Raw genomic sequence first — 20,899 nt, 5'->3', positions numbered from 1 at the left:
AAAAACTATATATTTAAGGAATGTTTGAAAATAAATAAGTAAAAAATAATAAGAACATAAAGGTAGTTTAATTAAAAAGAAATAAAAAACAATTTTTCAAAATTATTCTTTTTAAAAATTATTATATTTATCATATTATTAAATAAAATACAGGGATAGCCCCTTTTTTTTGGATTTCATCTATTTTATTTTTGAATATTAACACTATAAAAAAATTACTTATTTAAACTGAGCGCCTGGTAAAAGAATTGTCTGGAGTTTTACCACACAGCGTCAGCAAGACGGAATAAACCAAATAGTACCACCTAATTAAAGATTAAATAAAATAAATACGATTGCATAAAATTAAATAGTTGGGGTGAAATATTACTTGATGACTTGCAAGTCCCATATCGGAGATTTTATAATGTTGAATGTGGGACGGCCTATAAACTGGTGGAAGAAAACCCTTGAAACTTAACCTGTCCTGTCAGGGGGTGAAAGGCGACTGGTCAATGATCGCATAGAGACGACTGGTCGTGCCAACACCTAAATTTCGAACACCGACTATCCGGCGGGTGATTCCTGCCCTACTTTGGTTGGGAATTGCCCGTCAATTTTTGGAAGCTTCCCTTATGAGGGGAGCTCTAAATCATCTAAAATTAGTCAACTTTTGAAAGTTTTAAATCATCTAAAACTAGTCTCTATGATATATTCTAAGTAAATGAATGATTAAATTATTCTTGAATGTTAGGAATTTCTTATACACACAGGATTGTTAAACTTTCAACCACGAAAGGGATTTTATTCACTTCTCTTTAGTACTTTATCCATGTAGTACTATTTGAAACCATCTTTCTTTAATTGCTGGATTAATAGTTGGATCATTGTTCTATATGTTGGCATGTAATGATCATTTATCATATTTTTTGAAAGTCTGAACTTGCTATACAGCTGTCTTGGTGTTTCATATAATTTGATACGTTCCTCCTTGGAGTTTGAACTAGATTCATCAGGAGGTGCAGAGACAATATGCATAATTTTACCTGGGGGATAAAAACAACTATCTAGAAGGCCAGATGTTGACATTGAATTGCTAGCATTAACAAGCTGATCTTCCTCAATTATCTCATTTTCTGTATCTGCTTCTTCTACCTGAGTCAGGATGTTCAATATATTCTGTTTTTCAAGTTCCTTCTCCAGTTCATGCCACAATTCACCTTCTGTAATGTGTTCATTGGCATGAATGACTAATTCCTCTTCATCTGCGTCATCAAGTTCGGATTTTCCACTAGAGGAGTTTGGTTCATCTTTATTAAGTACAGACACACTTTCGGTCAAAAGAGATTTACTTATATTTTCTGCTTCAAGAGAAATTTTGACCAACTTATTTAATTTAGATTTCGACAGGGGACCAATATTCTGACTGTGTGCAGTCATAGTTTTAACAACAGCTTTTGCAACACTTTGTGCATGCTTTATCACAACCTGCAGGTAACAGCAACATCAGGATCTTTCTGAGATAAAATATGCATATGGAAAAAGCCTCACAACAGTAATAGCAACAGTTAGTCTTAGGATCACTTCAAGTGCAACTGATCGGTTGACTGTTCTTGATAATGTATGGTTGGACAATTGATCACTACAATGTCAAATAGAGACAAGGAAACTTGAAATTACCTGGGTACTACTGGCTACTGGCAGTAGAATAGCACCTACACCAGTTACCTTTCCTTTTGCACTGGATATAAATTGTAAATGAGATCCAAGGGTACTTGCAGAGCGATAGATGACATTCAGAACCTTTGTATGCTCAACCTGATTCCATAAATCATTCAACCAAGATGATGCAGCAACCTAACCAAACTGACCCGAGTAAATAACAAATCATTATCTAAAAGATAAGATTAACATACTCATTAAAATTAATATTTACTCAGATTGGAGAGGTTGGGAAAACCAGCAAATGCACCTCAGAACGAAGATTGTCAACAGAGAAAGATGATAATGTGGGCACCATGTCGGAATTATTTATAATGGTGGTGATGAAGTGCTTCCCTGATTCAGCTAACTCCCATGTCATACAGGCGGCTGAAAAGGACAATAATGATAGGTCACCTAACAAAAGTAAGCATTCTAACTTCAATCATAATATAATTACATGCTATTAATATAATTTCATACCACACTAAATAGCTATGTGAATGTCATTCTCATTCATCAAAATAACATGCTGGGCATATGGATTTAAAATCACATATCATAGCCCCAAACTGATTATAGAACAGTTCCAGCTTCTTTCCAACACTGACATTTTTCACTATTACGAAATAAAAGGATAATTCATTCTAACCTAGAGACAACTAGTATTACTTGTCAATTCAATAACTTCATAGGTAAAATTAGTATGATCACATGCCTGGAGCAAATGTGACACAGGTGCTTGAAGATAACTCGTTTTGTTCTCTAAGAATATATGTCAACAGTGATGCAGTACCACCACCAAGTGAGTGTCCAATAACCTGTGGTTTTCCGAGAAGGAAAGAATATGCAATTAGTAATGTGATTGAAAACAAATACATATAGCATTGATTTGAAAGAAAACACTAAAAAAAAAAGAAAAATAAAAAAATATATTATTTTTATTTAAAAGAAAACATTAACAAGGAATGACATTCTAGTGAAAGGATAAAAAAGTTAAGGCACAACAAATGAAAGAAAGAACTGGACAATCACAACTAGGGGCTGTAGCATTTCAAAAATAATATATAACAGTACCTTGACTTTTGAGTCTGGACATTCATTAAGTGCTTTAAGTAATGCAGGAATGCAGAGTTTTGCAATCCAACGAGCAGCAGCAACCATACCACAGTGTGCATGTCCTAAAACCAAGTTGCTAATTTGTCCATCACTTACAATGGAATGGTGAAAAGGAACCATAGCACCAGTTGCAGCTGTCAGTGTGTCTTTTATGCTATGAGTTCCCCGGATCAACAGAAGAAAACATCTTGACTGCATATCATGTATAATAGTGAATGCAGGCTTCAGAAGCTGCAAGTTTCATGATATTAAATCAGTTTTCAGTTACAGTTGAGCAATAAATTAAACGATGACGCTGTGCAAAACAGCTCAGCAATAGAAACACAAAATTAAGATAAATCTGAAGAAAGAAAAGAAAAGAAACGAGCAAACGCACATTTAACGTGGAAAGTAGAACATGTTTTGTAACATAGAAAGTAACTAAGAAAATGCATTATCAATTTCAGAAGTAAAATATATACAAAAACAACTGACGTTTAAGGAGCATAAATTAACCTGTGCAATAACCTCAACAGCTAATACTGCCTCCATCTCAAAAAAATATCAACAATCAATTACGTCTGTCAGAACCTCAAAATGGATTTGTCATCCATAACTATGTAAGATTTACAGGATTTGTCATTTCAGAATGGACATGATCAACCATTACCATCAATTTGGGACTGTACCTCCCATTGAGCTAGGATGTCCTTTAAAGATGATCTAGGGTAATGAAAAATTGTGAACGAAGGGCCAACACAAAAGATCCACAACATGGTGCATGTATGACCCTTGCACTGACACATCTGTGACACATTTCCAACCCGGGTTAGACGGGACACAGACCAAGGCATGGAAATCTCACTCTTTGCTACCTTCTATACTACTACATTAAATTAATTTTAAAAAAGTCAAAATATATTATATTATACTATAAAATTGTTTGATCTCTTAGCATTTCTTTTGGCTCACTATTACAGGACTTAACTTCTTGTTTTAAGAAATATGTTTCATCTTCTTATCTGGATTTTGCTTTTCAAAAATTGTATTGTAACATGATATCTCATTTGCTCTCAGTATTCTTTTTTCTTTTTTTTGTGAATATAAAAATTATATTTTAGACATTAACCATGTCCTAAATTCCGGCACTTCAAAGATTTTGCTTGTTCTGAGATAATAAATCAATATTTGTGCATCTGCTGGCCCACATAGACAGGCAAGAAGATCGTGCTTAAAACTTGAAAATTAATAGCATCAACCTAGGTTATTGAAAAATGAAAATATTAAAAAATCAGTGCACCAATAGGACTGCTTTAAGGGAATTCAAAGGCATTCAAAAGTGAGCAATGGCTATAAATTTTAAGCACCTCAAGCATTTTGCATGAGTGTTAAAAGAAAATAGCAAGACAAAACTAAATTCAACAAAAAAGGCTTAAATATTTTCAAAGAACACATGGATCTTGGTTTATTGGTTCATCTGTCCCCATAATGATTGGACAGACTGACAAAAAAGTGAGACAAGTACTAGCTTGCACACTTGAATTGAATTGTGGATGGGGAATGTAATAGTGGTATGGTAAATGTCTTTTTTCATTAGGAAAGAAGAGTTCCTTGTGTGATAAATGTAAGTAGCATTCAAAGGGCAATATGGATTGGTTCCACTCTAAAAGTTCAACAGTCAAGTTCAAACTATACCGTGGTGCAACACTATACATATAAAAGTTCAACAGTCAAGTTTGATTCATGTTTTCCACTTTTTCTTAACACTACTAGGTCAGGTTGTGGTAAAGTGGGAAATGAATGCAGTCATCCGCTGCTTCGAAACTTTCTTACAAAGAAGTTGAAATTTTCAGCAGAATCACATGTATATCTGTGTCTCTCTTTGCTTCTCGAGCATGTAGTGTGTTCTGTATGTTGCCTAACTTTTGCTGTTCAAATATAAGATTTGTAAGAGATGTGAATAAAAAATTCATTGACCTAACTTCGATATTTTCATGTTTCTTTTTAGTTTTCAAGGGTATATTTCATATTTTATGGCTTAGAGTTTTGTGAATCGAGAAATTTCGTTGTCACCACACTACTCTTCTTCAGAACTGGGCAAACCAATTTCACATGATTTGGATTCTAATTTTACTTTCACAAAAATAACTTGCTTACTTAGTCCTGAGGTCAAATTAACCACTAAAAAACATTTATTTGTGCCTGTCACTTAAAGATAATAAAATAGAACAGAAATGAAGAAGTAGCAATGAATAGCAAACGCTTGATTGTTCATTTTAAGACACAAGGTGTACGATACAGGTCCAATGAATCTCTTCTAAAGAAATGAAATTTTTCATTTCATACTAGAGACTCTCTATCAACATGGATCGACATGGTCTCTTTGAGCTTAGAAGGTCATTGTATGGTTCGCGTGGAGTGAATCCCAATTAAAGAAATGAATTTTTTTTCCCATACTACCTACAGACTCTTGATCAACATTGTCTCTTGCATAGCACAAGTCGAGTGGTCTCAGCCAAAGAATGAAAACTTTTTTCTCAAAGACTCTTGTGTTCTTCTAAAACTCCTTGAACCTGGGAGATCAGTCTACAATACACAACCATGACCTAGACCAATATGTGACATCTCTTTTCCACAAGCCAAGTACATCCAAATATCAAGCTAAATTAATCATATTAAGAGGTAACTGTATTATGAAAGTCTTAACTCGAGATTAAGATCATATAAGGCCACTGGCTAGAGTCAGGACATGTAAAAGTTCATTAAATTAGTATATCTATAAACGAAAATTTCAAGGTATACATGAGTATTGATTACACATTTATTACTCGTTTAGGCATTTATTTGCCTAATCTATCTAACTTGAGTTTGAAAAGCCTTTTATAGGTAATGTACGATACCCCATATTAATAAAATATAAACCTCTTTTTATACAATATATTTAACTTGAGCATCAAAGTGTTTTGTTTTTTGCAGGTCAATCACTCTACGGAAGATTGTGTTCTCCAAAAAGATTAAAACGATCCAAAGAGAGCACCGAAGTAAGTTCAACCAATTCTACCGAAACAGGTAACAACGTCATCTGTCTAGAACTCTTTAACGTGAAACTTTACAACTAAAAGAAGAAGACTATAACTCAGCCCAAAAGAAGGAACTACTTGATCTTGTAAGAAAATCACTTGGTCCTTGTAAGAACAAGGCGGAAATGGGGGCATAGATTAGTGCTAACTCATGTAGACCATTTCCTTGGAAGTGCATGAGGCTGTTTTAAGCATGGGCTCTGTTGGGTACATTCCGAGCACTAATTTCTAAGACATTTCCCAGCTGATCAAAATAAATTCCGGAAAACAAATTCCTAAAAGGGTATTTCTGGGAAATAAAAATAAAACCATGCATGGGGAGTGGGTCTAGTAATTGCCATTAACAACCCTTATAGAATTAGACCCAACTATAAAATTAATCACATACCCTTTTTACTTCCTTGGAATTTTCTAAGTTAACCCCACCAAAAATGAACACACAAAGGGGAAAAGAAATAGAGAAAATTACAAAAGAGGGTACCTACCTCAGCTTTGGGGCTGTGGAGAAGGACATGGTCCTGTGAGAATCCAGCAGAATCTAAAAATTCGGGAAACGGTTTTTTGGAGAAAAACATACACAGAGTCAACAGCCTCAATAGTTCCTCTAAGTCGGCTACAACTTCAGGGCCTTTCAACTCCACACAACCATTTCCACCATACACACCCGCAACTGCCAAATCACCCTGCAAGTTTCGTGTCCAATTTCAAACCTAATATTCAAATCGAAGACAAGAAAATGGGGAAATTGAGTCGACCTTTTTACGCATGAAAGAATTGATGCCGAAGGCCAAATCTGCTATTGGCCATTTCCCAATAGTCTCAGAGTAAGTGAATCTCAGTGTCTCCGACAACGTCACGATCGACTCGAACAGATTCGCCGGCGCCTGAGCTGGCCTCACCCTCAGGGTCCGCGCTCTCGACCACTCCTCTTCGGCTTTCTTCCTCCTCCTCAACAAGAGGTACAACGTCACCGCCGCTCCGGCGGCCGTCGCCATTGCAGCGGCTGTCATGGAATCGACAGAGAAGAAGAATGATGTGCAGAGAGAGGTTTGGAAGAAGAGAAGGAAAATGGAGACATAAATTGGAGTTTGGAATATGATTTGAGTGTGTGAAAGAAAAACGTGTGAAAGGAACTGAGAATGTTCTTTTCTGGAAACAGGAAGCTCAGTTGCATTATCTCTTTCTTTGATGCGAAGATAACATACAAGAGCATTAGCCATGGATACCCCATCTTCTGCAGTTTCAAACTAACTCTACCAAGGATTCATTTTGCTATTTCATTTTATTTTATATTAAAAGAAAACAATATAACATTGTTGGTAATATTTTTCTAAAACTGGAGCACATTTATACTGACAGCACTGTTTCCCTCAACCAATCATTTAAAAAAAAAAACTAAATTTTTAAATATTAAAAATAATATAATGAAATTGAAAAATTTATCCATACTGTCAATAAAATATTATGATATTTTGAGAATTTTTTAACAATTTATTTTAACAGAATTATTAGTCTATTTGAATTTATTTTTAAAAAAAATATTTTAAAAAACGCATTATAAATTATCAACCAAAAAATTATCAAAAAAAAATTATTAAAAAATCTTTATCCATTAAAAGTATCAGTTAAGACAAATAAAACGTAGTTAAAAACTATTTTAACAAAATATCATACTTAACCATTCATGCTTAAATTCATTGTGATAGAATTTTATTAGTTCTAGAAATTCAATTTTATAAATCATTAAAGAACAACAATATAATAACTTTTAATATAAAATATAATTAAATTATTCGAAAACCGATGTATCATATCTAAGTTATAATTGTAACAAAAAAAATTCATTCGATAAAATTAAAACTGGTAAAAAAAATATAATTTTAAAATAAGACATTTTATATATTCATAAGGATTAAACTTTGATAAAAACTTGGGACTCAGATTAGTGTAGGCCGAAAGTACTAAAAATCAACAGTTAGCATACAGGTCATTTCTTCCTTTACTTTTATAACTTCAATATTTAATCTCATAATTTTTTTATATTTTAAAATGTATAAAATCTAATATATAAATTACATATATTGGATGTACATTCTGAAATATGAAATAAAATATATGATTAAAATATATTTTTATACTAAAATATGTCATTTGAAATATAATTTATATTTTAAATTATATATATTAAATTAAAAAAATAATTCTGAATTATACATTTTGAAATACAAAATCTACATTTTAAATTATATAATTTAAAATAAAAAAATTATGAGAATACAAGAATAAGTTTTGGAAGATTGAGAAAGAGACGACCCAGTGGACACTGAGCTCACGTCTAGGCCCAATCACTTCCTTCTTCAATGCATTGACTATGATTGGATGCGCAGATGATAAACTATTATTTTATTTCAAAATTAAATACATTATTTTAATATACGTAATTTGAATATTTTTAAACTCAACAAAAACATATGTCTAAATTAATTTCTAATAATAATAATTTATGCTAATGCTGGTGTTATTGATTAAAATAACTTTAGATATGGTTTTTAAACAGCAAACGGAACTGAAGGTAATTATGATCACGCGATCTTAATCTCTCAATTAACATTCTGACTATCAAATTCTGTTTGATTTGCCTTCTTCTTACATCAAGGAAATTTTTATTAGATTTTAAGTTTTTTAATTTAATAAGAGTCTTGAATGAGCAAATAAATATTATTATATATAATAAGTTCTTAATTATATTATAGTTATTTTTTCAATTAATATTGTAAAATTAAGGATATCAAACTCACTAGTTTTCTTACGAGTTTACGTAAACTCTTACGAATGAAAAATACTATATAAATAATATTTTAATTTATATAAGTCTAAAAAATTATATAATTTTAAATAAATAAAATTTATAGATATATAGTTCATAAAAATAAATATTTTAAAACATAAATACTTGGATTATTGTCATTAATTTTGATACATTTTATTAAATATATAATAAAAAAAGACCAAACAACCTTATTTTTTTTAATTTTTTCTTTTTTCAAACTTGTAGAATCGCTCATTTCACATTATTCTACCAATTTCACAATTAATTCTATCGCGCAGCCTAGTTAACTCGGAAAGCATGTCTGAAAACGTAAACTCATAAAAGTTTAAGAGTTAACCTGAGAGTTTGATAACGATGATTAAAACTAATTTTTGAAATGGTGACAAACGAAGATCTTAAAAATGATATTGATATGAAAGAAAAATTGTGGTATGTGTGAGTAAAAGCACATCAGCAACATTTTGAATTCAGATCTTGTAGGAGTCATGTTTATGCAAAAATAAACTTTTTATTTCTCTATTATTTTATTTTACTTACCCTTTTCTCTTTTCCAAAGCTCTTGAAAGCAATATGCTATTCTTGTCATTCCATTAATTGGGGAATTACCAATTGCTCATGCCTATAACACTATCACTTCTGTCTTCTTTCTTTGCTTTCAGACAAATCACAAATAAAATAAAATTGTATTATTTCTCTTTTTTCTTATTTCCTATCGTATTATATTATTTTCTCTTGATAAGTTTTTGAATTGATGACCTCGTGAAGTGGGGCAGTAGAAAATTTCTTAGGGCTCCTCATGATCAATGTCCTATAAATAATAATTAAGCTAATAACTAAATAGGGTTGCATAGACTTCAATCTCCAGCCTGGCCCACAATTGCTCAATTTTCTTGTGTTGGATTTTGAATTTCCAGTAGATTGTTGACCTGTATATTGGGCCATGGGAGCTACAAATTAATTAATTAATCCTATCCAATAAAAATTGTACCACTTTACTCTGTTGCAATTTGTCCTATGCAAAACAAAGCCTATCTCGGAAGTTGCAGTTGTTAAACTTAAAACAAGGGTTCGGTTACCAATGTTTAAAGCAATAGTACTATGAATTATTCGATTCCAACCTCAAATATATTTTAAATTCCTAAACCTATAAATTAAACCTCATCTTTATTTTAAATTTTGGTATATTTATGTTTCTAAATCTTAAAAATAAATAAATATAAACCTTTTAATTTAATTACGTCAAACTTTTTAATAGTCAAACATTAAACACATTAATAAAGATGAATAAAAAAATACCGTTTAACAAAATCTAAATAAATTAATGTAATTGAATTAAAAGAGATATATTAAATTTTTAAAATTTAAATATCAAAATTTTAAATAATAACGAATTTTACTAACTAAAACATATTTAACAGTACAAAACCTTCCTTTTTTTTTTCAATAAAAAAAATAACTAATGGGCATACATGAATGTTTGGAGAAGACATGAAATTATTAAAGGATTGAGTGCAAAAACCAACTTGAACAGAAAAAACTAACTTTCCCTCTAAAGCCACTGCAGTTGTTACATTTTTCACCTAATGCATGATAAGGAAGAAGATGTTTTTGTAAACTTATATACTTTTTTTTCGTAGTTTTTATTTGTTAAAAAGTGAACTTCTTTTTACGATTCTAGAATAGTTTATTGTGAAACAATTTATAAATAGGATGAACCGAAGCACTGATAAGAGTGAAGAAGCAACTTTAGCAGGTAATTTCCGAGGAGAAGAAGATGAAAAGATGATATGATGCGTTGTTTTGAACAAAAGGACAGAAGTAGGGACCAATAATATGATTTCATTGTTTTTTTTAACCTTTTGATTCCTAGCTTCAACCGGGCATTATATGAGTGGGTCACCCTACTCGAACGCTCCCATCTCATCTTCACGGGTAATTTCTCCTACAATTTAAAGACACTGTACCAAAATAATATTGAAATCTACCTACCACCATACCATAACCTTCAAACCTCTACGAACCCTTCACGTATTTTTGTACCAAGGATGCTTGGTTGCTTTTCATGAACGTTTTGTGAGTTTCTATTTTCCACAATGCCCTCACAAACCTCAACAAGTAAAACAATGCTTGAAGTGGATATTGAAAGATGAATCATTAAAAGTGAGCAGAATAACTGGTAGATGGCTTAATCAAATTACACAATTGATTCAACATCTCATATTTAATAATTTTTACAAAACAATCTTTGGAAAACAACCTCTGAACTTCTGCAATTGTCACAGTGGTGTGAAGTTCTATTTTCAGCCTAACATGTTACTACTTACTAGTTGTTGAATGTTGCAACAAATGGTAGGAGGCGGTAGAGAATGGCAACACCAACTTGGTTAATCTAACTAACATCAAAGGAACAAAATAATATATCATCATATAAAAATAAGGTCTTTAGTTGGATTTGGATTTAAATTTGAACGAGAAAAGAAAAAGGAAACGTAAGGGCCAAATGTCCTTCCCTAATACTTCTCAATCAGTGCCATTTGGAGAGAATAACGTTAACCTCTCCATATCTCTAAACTTGTCTTTTCCCACCAACTGATCCAATGTCAAATATCTCCTCCGCAAAGGTTGCTATTTTTCCTTAACCTCTGCATCTCTGTTTATTATTACTGCCTTCCCAAAACCAACAAAAGGAAACAACAACCTTCACTATTTCTAATAACCCCTATTCGCGTTTTGTCCTCCACTTCCAATATTCGCGCTATCATATCACTCTCAAAATGGGGAGAATGGGACAAGACTCAGACCCCAAGTCCAAGTTGGTATTAGAGATTTGCTCCATTTCCACGCGTTCTGTTGTATGTGTTCATCATGAACTTCTCTCAGAATCAGCTAACACAACTTTCGTTGACTGGTATTGCATTCTTGGAGTAAGTTCTTTACCTTTCTTGTTCAAACAAACCGTATATAGCTTCTCTTTTATGATGTAAAGTTTCTCCATATTGGGTTCTCATAGGTGGAAGAAAATGCAGGGGTGAGTGCCATCCGTAAGAGGTACCATAAACTCGGTAGGTTTAACTGGTTCTATGACTACGTGAAATCTGGCATTCTCTCTATTTTCTGAATAATGAGAAGCTTCTTTTTTTTTCTTTTTTTTTCCTTCTGCAGCCTTACAAGTTCACCCGGATAAGAATAAGCACCCCAAGGCTGAAATTGCTTTCAAGCTCGTTTCTGAGGTATTTCTGTGATGTTTTCTTCTTTTAATTGGTTAGCCACTAAGCCTGCAGGTAACATAACACAAACAATGAACATTTATCTTCTGTTCATTCTAACCTTTGAAGGTGTTATCAACACCCCATGTAGACATATACCATAAATTCATTCACAAGTCTGAGTACAGTGGAATACAATCTCATCCCCTTGCCACCCTTTTTCTTGTAGGCGTATGCATGTCTATCTAATGCAGCAAAGAGAAAAGCCTTTGACTTGGAGAGATATAAGCATTTCTGCATCGAGTGCAAAAGAATTCCGTATACATCCAGTAATGTCCCAGTCAATTCAGGGGGACCAGGTTTTAGGGCATGGAATATCATCACAAGATCAAGATCTTTTAAACTTTGGAGAAATATTAGAGAAATGAGAGAAAGATTCATGGACGAGGCTAATGTGATAGAGAACTGTTTGCGAACAAATTCAATGTCAAGGAAAGAATCTCCAGCCCAGAATCCGGTTGGGTTTCTACATAGAAGCAAGTCGCTTAATAGATTTGAGAAAGAAACCCCTGTTTTCAATCCGTCGGATTATCTGTACCAAGGCTACCCTCACCTGAGGAGCAATATTTACAAGAATTCTTCAACTTTTTGGTACGTGCAGAGAAATAGTATGCTTCACAATGAAAAGGGAGGAGCGCTGCATGCCTCCCCTGTTTTTGAGGTCCAATCTAGGAGGTTATTTGCAAGCAAATTCGCTTTTGTCCCATCAAAATGCTAGTTAGAAAGAGTTCTTTTAACGCAATGTGATTATCAACCTCCGGCTTCTTCTAAGGATTAATTGCATTTCGTTTGAAATTGGCCTGATATATATGCGTCTTATTATGAACCTCCCAAGCGTAAAATATGCATTGATTAAATAAAAGTTAGATAACATAGCTTGAAAAATGAAATTGAACAGTAAAACACTGTAAGAACAACAACACATACATGTACTACAATACACACCGTCCGATAACATTGCCAGGGATTGCAAAATTGCTGCATTAAATATGCAAAAGTAGATCATTATACATCTAGTAATTCTGGTTGCCAAAATAACGACATCAGCTTTCTCGGCCAAAATTTTAGTTTTTGCCTTTTAACTCGTTTTCTACAAATTCAGCAAAAAGTAGATCGTTACTGCCTCCACATCATAACTTGGCTAGTGATATCTTGTACCACACCTGTCCCCTTGTGATATAGTGCCCCCTTCTCCATACAAGACAATCATTGGTTTGCTTGTTCTTTAAGCTTCGGGTTCTTGAGAATTCCGCGGTCAATTAGAGGCTGGAGCTCTTTTTCTACGAGTTTTTGCACTTTCGTATCTGGGGATTCTAAAAATGCTGAAACAATCTTGCAGCTGCAATCATATTGAAATGACAAAAAGCAGTAAGAAACCAATCCTTTGCACCTTAATTTCATTGGTGAATAATCTGAACTAAAGTAAATGAAACTTACCTATGGCCATGCGCCCATAACTCACTTTTCCCTTTAAAAGCCTTTTCCCATAAGGTGGAAGCAAAGTTGGGGCTTTCCAAAATCAGTTTTCTAATGGTCCGACTAGAATGGAAATTTTCAAGGACATGCTCCTCTTGTGAATCTGCTGGTTTAGGCATTGCTGCAAGAGAAGCTACTGCGTTGTGGAGAGAATTTATCTTATCATCCAAAGTTGGGCGCATTATGCCATCAGAACCCCCTGTCGCAACCTGCATGTGCAATTGAATTTAAATAAGGCAATACTTGGTAACAAAATTTACAGAACTCGTGAGATTATAATATCAACATCCTCTTTATTACCTCATACAAAATCTCCTTGCCAAAATTTGACCGTAGCAGTTCTCCCACGCTCTCAATACATACATCAAGAAGACTCTGCAAAGCAAGTAACAAGAAAACATTTTAGGCACAACTTCATAATTCACCAGGGTTCAAATTCACGTATAGTAAAATCAGTACTGAGTTCCTTCTTAGGTTTTTTTAAGGTTAGTTGTGCAACGACCCTTATCTAACTCATTGATTTATTTGTTATTTATTATTCTTCGATTATCCCACTTTTTAATTTCATCAATGTATAATAACTAAATTAGGTGACGGGTACAATTAACTAATAATAGTCTTCACCATTTAAAATGGCATACATCTATAACATTGAAACATAACAAGGATCAGAGGCAATACAAAATATATTACAAAAAAGAAATTGTTCGAAACAAATCATAACGAGCTTAAGAAGTAATATATTCACGGATGACATTATAAAATGTGTAGAGAGTTCCACTCAATATTAACCAAGCAATTGTCCACTCTGCACTAAATCTATCAAGTGGACATTGTACATTACATGCAGAACCTTTGTATGAATTTTCTTGAGTAAAAGACCTAATTGTCCTCTCTGCATTAAATCTATCTAGAGTCTATTGCATGGAAGATATGCAGAACCCATGTACCTTCTCTTGAATAAAAGACCTTTTCATTCTCTAAATTCTAACAGATTGATTTCTCTCTCTAAATCCCGTGCTCTATATAAAACAGAAATATGTACAGAAACTTTATTTTATCCGAAATAAATCAGGAACAAAAATTAAGGAGAGACAAGCATCAGTAGAAAACACAGGTGAAACATGTAAAAAATCAAACTGGAATAAAAGCCAAATCAACCTACATCTGCAAGTCCACTCTTGATCAATAGCTCCTGCCTTCTAACAAGTGGGTTTTTTTTCCCACTCTCGGCTAGGTCAGAATCATCCACAGAAATCTTATCTTTATTAACTTCATCTACTGCCATGTCTTCCTCGGATTCATTGTCACCAAGTGAAACATTCGTAGTTTCAGTAAGAGAGCCAGATTCTGACTGATCCTGATAGCATAGAAAATGAAGAATGTGACAAATATAGTGGCATCTTAATAACAAAAAACCAGAAAAGATAGATTAAAGAAATAACCTTCAGAGATAGAGAAGGTATAGATAAACTCAGAGTAGCAAGATCATCAGGACTGAAATAGCGTGAACTATTAGGATGTAATAATTGGAGTAAGGGTCGCCTTCCGTTCTGTAAAATTCAAAAGTAAATAACAGAACTTAGAGAATTACAACCAGAAAACACAATAAACATATAGATATCATGAGAAGGATCTCTAAGAAGTGTTCTATTAATTGATGAAAATTATATTCACTTCTCCTTCATGATGCTTGTAAACATCAAAGGTAAAGTACAGTAGGACAAACCTTATCCAGAACAAGCGCCTTTAGTACTGACTGAAGCTCACGAATGATAACCTGCAGCATGAATGATTTACTGCTTACAGATATTGACTATTAATGAGAAAAACAGAATCATAACAAAACCAAGCAAACCTTTGTTATCAGTTTTGTGTCATCAACAACTGAGAGGATGCAAACCAGCACCTGAAAAATTGATTATACAAATTTATTCATAAGAAAAATCTGAATGGAATCTAAGCAGGTAACTTATAGTGAAATATTAGTGAAAAGTTAGGGGCGCAAATATTTTTCACCAATTTAAGATGGTATTAAAATTATGATTGCTACTATACTATACAGCTTAAATAAAACTGTTTTCTAGGCATATGCACTTAGCATAAGGGGTTGAGTGTTAAAGGGTATACCTTTCCCTTGTAATCTAATCCTCTATAACACATCAGCTGAGAGCAACTCATTGATTTTTATCATTGAAGTTGGAAATATGTCATTCTAAAACAAGTTCTAAAGTAAGAGTCACAGATAACAACCACATATGAGAAGCAACTGTTGAGTCTATAAACTTCCCAACTATTGAGGTACATGAGAGGCATATAAATAAGTGATAGGCCCATGTTGTTACCATACTTTAGAAAACCAAGAATCAAAAGAACGAATTCACACAAGCAAAGTGGGATTAATATAACAAAGAAGAGAATAGATTCTCTGCATTGCCTTTACCACTGCAAGAGATCCTACTCCTTCAATAAACTTTAACAATATTAATTCTTAAGAAAATAAAATTTAAGTTTAACTCAACCTTACAAAATTGATTTGCAAGATAAAGTTTGCACTTATAATTTGACTTTATCTCTATTCGATATAGACTCTTCCACACATAAACCTAATCTCTATTCGATATAGACTCTTCCACACATAAACCTAATCTCTATTCGATATAGAGTCTTCAACGCATAAACCTTATCTCTATTCGATATAAACTCTTCAACACATAAACTTCATCTCTATTCAATATAGACTCTTCAACACGTCCTCTTACATTCAATACTGGACGTCTCAAAAGTGAGACTTGAGAGAAACTTGAGTGACACGAGGCCTGACTAACTTAAGTAGGATAAGTTTCAAATGACTTTAATACCATCTTAAGAAAGTGAATTTAAATCTAACTTAATCTGACAAAACTAGTCTATAAAATGAGATTTACAACCACTTATATGTTATAATTTGACTTTAGCTTAAGTCGATGTGAGCTCTTCAATAATAATATATTTCTATAATAAAAGTGAAATTGTACAAATTAAAGAGTGGATCTTAACATGACTATCTCATGCTTTTTTCCACAGGAGAAAAATCATTTCCAACAAACAAGATGCAACATATAATAAATTAGTAGTACAGATGTTAGTAGTAGATGTTTGGCTGAAGAAGAATAAGAGAGGCAGTTAATGAATATTTCTAGACAAGGGGAAAGAGGAAAGGTATGCAATTATTCAGAATTTGTGGTTTTAGTATTGGCTGGTGTTGGTGCTCTCTTTTAAATAGCCTCCATTGTTTGAGAGAATTCCAGTTTTAAATTTCAGAACCCAAAAAGTGCGTTACGGAAGAGTGCATGTCTTTTTGAACCCTAGATATTTTGCAAAAACAAATCCCTATCAAATGATTTATGTCCATATGTGGTTCACAGCTATTTAAAAAAAAAATTAATTATTTAACTATGAACTGTGTCACCAGGTCAAATATTTTTTTAATAGGCTGGGCCAACAAAAAACATAGCCTCACAGTCAAATTACTCACCATGCACCCATATTGATGATAAGCTGTTTTGTCCACGTGCCCTTTCAATCCTTTGATAATCTTCTTTCTTTCCTATGAATAGAGTGTAAAGAACAATCATATGCTGCATTCATCATCAAAAATACTCTAAACATTTCTATTGATAAGAAAGAAGTTGCTGGGCACACCTTAGCATTTCCATATTTTACACACAGAGTTCCAATTTTGGCTCCATCCCTTGTACCAATCATTCTAACAATGAGTGGACTTGATAACTGTTGGATTATATCTGTGACAGAAGACTTTTAAAAAACTTGATTTAGATGTTATTGCCCAAGGTGAAATTTGTTGCAGAAACAAAAAAGGCGTGAAGAAATATTGGTTAAATGGGAGAGAAGTACCTTGTCCGCAATGCTAAAATATTCCAGCAAGACTCTGTGTAAGATAGAATGGTCAACTATCCCTTTTTCTAAAATTGGCTGAATCACTGACGTCATATGTCGCAAAACTGAACCTTTCTGTAGCTTCAACTTGGACATCACATCTAATAATCTGACATACAATAAAAACTAAGAAAAAACTCCAGCAAGAGAAAAATAAATAAATTACCATATTGAATTCTTACACAACCCATTAAAGTTGCTAAAATTAAGAAATTAACATCAATTCTGTCAGGAAAAGAACCAATCGTTGCAAGGAAAAATTGTCCTTAACACTGCTTTATACAGCTTCATAGAATAAAACTGTCAATACACATTTCATGAGAATTTACTCATCTACAAGTATCTAAATGAAAGTTGAGATCCAAGAAAATGTACTCTATTTCCCAAGTAATGAATTTAAAATTAAGCTTATTTTAAATCATTCAGTGTACTCATAAAGTAGTGGGATATCCAGCAAATCGTAAGAAATTAATTAAGTATAAATTGAATAAATTTTACTTCCTGGCTTCTATAAAAGTTGAAACAGAAGGTTCATCTATCTTTTCAATGAAACTTTTGCAAAGTTTGGATATGTCCTTCTGCATTTTCCCTCATTCCATGAGAATTGATAACAGTTACATATTTTAGATTCCAGTTATTATTTTTTAAATTAACTTATATTGATGTTGAAATGTAGACTACCAATAGCCGGGTCATTTACCTGCTCTCTTTCAGTGACACTAGATCCTTAAACAGCTGAAGTTCTGTGGAGTACAATTCCAAAAGCAGTTCTTGCTTCTGTGCAGCATTTGCTAACTCATAAGCATGCTCAACAACTGCATCACATGTAGATACACAACTTATTGCAGGAAAGTTGACTTTGGCTAAAAATTATTTCATATCGGTCATGAAAAATCAGCAGAAAATTAGTGAGGAGAAACTATTATTGGAATTTCCTCCCCAGTTCCTTGTTAGTCACAATGTTTCAAATATAGGATGGCTGCACATAAAATTGGCTTCAAAAACGCCATACGAGATAGCACATGGGAGAACTGCTGCTATTTAAAATATATATATATATATATATATATATATATATATATATATATATATATATATATATATATATATATATATATAGTTTATATGATATATACCATATACAAAGAAACCATCGAAGAGATGAAAAAAATATTCAAAATTAGTACCATTTATAATTAATAATTAAAAGTCAAAGTTGTTTTAACCAAGCATACAAGTAAACACCAACAAAAGTCAAATAAAAGTTTCATGGATTGCCATTATCATTCATCATCTTCTAAATCCAAGTCTTCATTACCATCTTCACTATCATTACATTACGTCTATATATTTCAATTTTGCAAACTAAAATCCTAAAATAACCCTCCAAAAAATCCTAATATCTCATTTCTAAGGTATTTTTTGGACTCAAGGCATGGCACCATTCTAGTGCCCATTATGGTTGATTCAGCCCACTACAGCTGCTGAACTAAACTACTCCAGTAGCAACCCCTGTAACAGGCAATGGCCACTCCACACTGCTATAGTGTGTTATTTAAAACCATGGTTAGTAAATGTGTTATCCTAAACAATTCAGATCCAAACCATGAACACCCACAAGAAAAATACTACCCAAACCAAAGTCACATACCAACTGACCCAACCATATGACGAAGAAGAGGAGCAACATGACCATGGAGTGTTGAGATAAAGCCTGCTAGTTGTTTCTTGGAGGCTGAAAAAGGAGAGCTAATTAGAAGAAAAGTTGACACTGACAAATAACCACGTATATTTCACTTATACCATACCGTTGTCAAGCATCTTCTTCACTAAGTGAACAGCGTAGGCATTGTATGCTAGATTTAGAAAATGTGGAGAAAGCTCTTCAAATACTGCATCCCTTTCAGATTGTGAACAATGTTTGACACAAGTCTGATCGATAAAAGCCAAAAAACAAGCAAAAGATGTAAACTGCAAGATCTTCTAGAATTATGTCAAACTGAACAATGAAAAAAAAAAACTAATATACTTGAAGAACACGAGATGAAATGTGAGAGCCAGCGATCTCTGGAATCTTCCCCTTCATCTTTTGCACAGCTTCTGTCACTAGCCTTCAATCGTATAAAAGTCTAAAGTAAGACATAATAGGGACAACAAAAAATTTCAGCATGCCATTGACAAAGAAATATCATTCCCTAAATTTTTTTCTTAAAGAAACATACTTAGCTCTGTCCTCTTTAGCAATTTCACGACATCTCATTTTCTCCCACAGACGTGCAAGCTCCTGTGTAGAATTAACCAAAATCAAATAACCAGGGTTCTAAATTGCGGACAATAACAACTGTTGCATCGCAATGTTGTCAATGTGCTGCAACAGTCCGCAATTGCGGTGTAAATTTTAATCACATAAATTTAATCTTCTATTCTAATTGTTGAAGTGTGATGCTATCGGATAGTAGGCGAATACGAGAGGAGTTTGGTGGTGACAATTTGGCCAACTACACAAACCCTTAAAATAAAATAAAAAATTAATACAACCTAATGAATAAAACATATACCAAAAAATTATAATAAGTGTATAATGCTTCTTTCCATTAATAAGAATCATACAATAACATCACGCCATGAGCAACCGAAACTTAGAAATATGGTTACAGCACTCAGTTCAAGAGACAAATAATATTTACAAATAGGAATAGGAATGTTCTCACTTGCTCGAGAGTATAATGTCGCTTTCTCTTCTTTTTTCTGGCATCAGCAAGTTCCTGAGATGAAACAATCACAGCCTCAGCTAATCAATCAAAACGAGTAATCTACAAAATTTTCGCTGATCAACTAGAATAAAACAATCCAAAAATTGAAAAAAAAAATCAAAGAGTATCGGTATAATTAACCTCATTACAGGCACAGATCGATATCATAAATGTGAAACACGCTGTTTCAAATTATTACAATAAAGAATAAAAACCTTGGCATGAAGACGACGTTCTCGGCCGGTAAGAGTAGGCTTCTGCTCCTTCTTGTCTTTGGCAACAGAGTGTGGCTTGTGCTTCTTTGAGGCAGCGAGATTGGAAGTCTTGGAATGAGATGGAGATTCCTGAGTTTTAGTATCGAGTCGCTTTCTCTTTTTCGTGTTCCCGGCGTCCTGCTTCTTCGCCGCCATTGCTCAAGCTCCGAGGTTACGCTTACCGCGTTGAGTTAGTAGCACCTATCGCTCGGAGGGAACCCGCGGGTTTACGATTACTAGGGTTTATACAAAATATATGTTTTCCATAGCGTTATTCTAAAATGTCTTTTTTATCCTTTATAACTTTTGTAGTTTATTTTGCAAAATTACACATCAATCTCTGTATTTAAAATAAATTATGCTAAATATTTGTATTATTTGACTCTAAAAATCTCTGATTGTTTTCTACTATGCATAGCATGGTATGCATATTGTGAAAATACCTTTTTATGGATTAAAATTCAGTATCTTGTATTCATATTTTTGTATATGAGAATTTAATAAGACAATTTAAAGGACAAAT

At 33.1% G+C, this 20,899-nt stretch overlaps 3 protein-coding genes across 5 annotated transcripts; 1 reads left to right on the top strand and 2 right to left on the bottom strand.

Moving 5' to 3' along the window:
• Positions 1 to 323: 323 nt before the first annotated feature.
• Positions 324 to 7,151, bottom strand: LOC106767309. Of its 3 annotated transcripts, none has more exons than XM_014652168.2 (7): positions 6,614 to 7,151; positions 6,344 to 6,541; positions 2,758 to 3,030; positions 2,399 to 2,501; positions 1,952 to 2,070; positions 1,708 to 1,836; positions 324 to 1,467 (listed from the first exon to the last, which is right to left on the bottom strand). In XM_014652168.2, exons 1-7 carry the CDS (start codon positions 7,076 to 7,078, stop codon positions 820 to 822), a joined length of 1,935 nt encoding a protein of 644 aa, XP_014507654.1. In that variant the 5' UTR covers positions 7,079 to 7,151; the 3' UTR covers positions 324 to 819. The 3 variants fall into 3 exon arrangements, with proteins under 3 accessions (XP_014507654.1, XP_014507653.1, XP_022639767.1); XM_014652167.2 differs by having other exon boundaries at positions 325 to 1,467; positions 1,660 to 1,836; XM_022784046.1 differs by having other exon boundaries at positions 325 to 1,467; positions 1,660 to 1,797.
• Positions 7,152 to 11,229: 4,078 nt separating this feature from the next.
• On the top strand, positions 11,230 to 12,725 carry LOC106769086. Its single transcript, XM_014654552.2, has 4 exons — positions 11,230 to 11,612; positions 11,699 to 11,750; positions 11,851 to 11,918; positions 12,124 to 12,725. The coding sequence occupies exons 1-4, from the start codon at positions 11,463 to 11,465 to the stop codon at positions 12,670 to 12,672; spliced, it is 819 nt and encodes a 272-aa protein (XP_014510038.1). The 5' UTR covers positions 11,230 to 11,462; the 3' UTR covers positions 12,673 to 12,725.
• Positions 12,726 to 12,839: 114 nt separating this feature from the next.
• Positions 12,840 to 20,625, bottom strand: LOC106769085 (pumilio homolog 24). Its single transcript, XM_014654550.2, has 17 exons — positions 20,338 to 20,625; positions 20,081 to 20,134; positions 19,592 to 19,653; positions 19,399 to 19,480; positions 19,178 to 19,301; positions 19,021 to 19,104; positions 18,070 to 18,184; positions 17,328 to 17,478; positions 17,115 to 17,228; positions 16,948 to 17,019; positions 15,289 to 15,339; positions 15,160 to 15,210; positions 14,876 to 14,983; positions 14,596 to 14,790; positions 13,731 to 13,805; positions 13,392 to 13,639; positions 12,840 to 13,293 (listed from the first exon to the last, which is right to left on the bottom strand). The coding sequence occupies exons 1-17, from the start codon at positions 20,530 to 20,532 to the stop codon at positions 13,161 to 13,163; spliced, it is 1,914 nt and encodes a 637-aa protein (XP_014510036.1). The 5' UTR covers positions 20,533 to 20,625; the 3' UTR covers positions 12,840 to 13,160.
• Between the last annotated feature and the right edge of the window lie 274 nt (positions 20,626 to 20,899).

The sequence above is a fragment of the Vigna radiata genome, chromosome 7, assembly GCF_000741045.1.
Source record: "Vigna radiata var. radiata cultivar VC1973A chromosome 7, Vradiata_ver6, whole genome shotgun sequence".
NCBI lineage: Eukaryota > Viridiplantae > Streptophyta > Magnoliopsida > Fabales > Fabaceae > Vigna > Vigna radiata.
The sequence above is the reverse complement of the archived record's forward strand: the minus strand, read 5'-3'. Positions and strand labels throughout refer to the sequence as shown.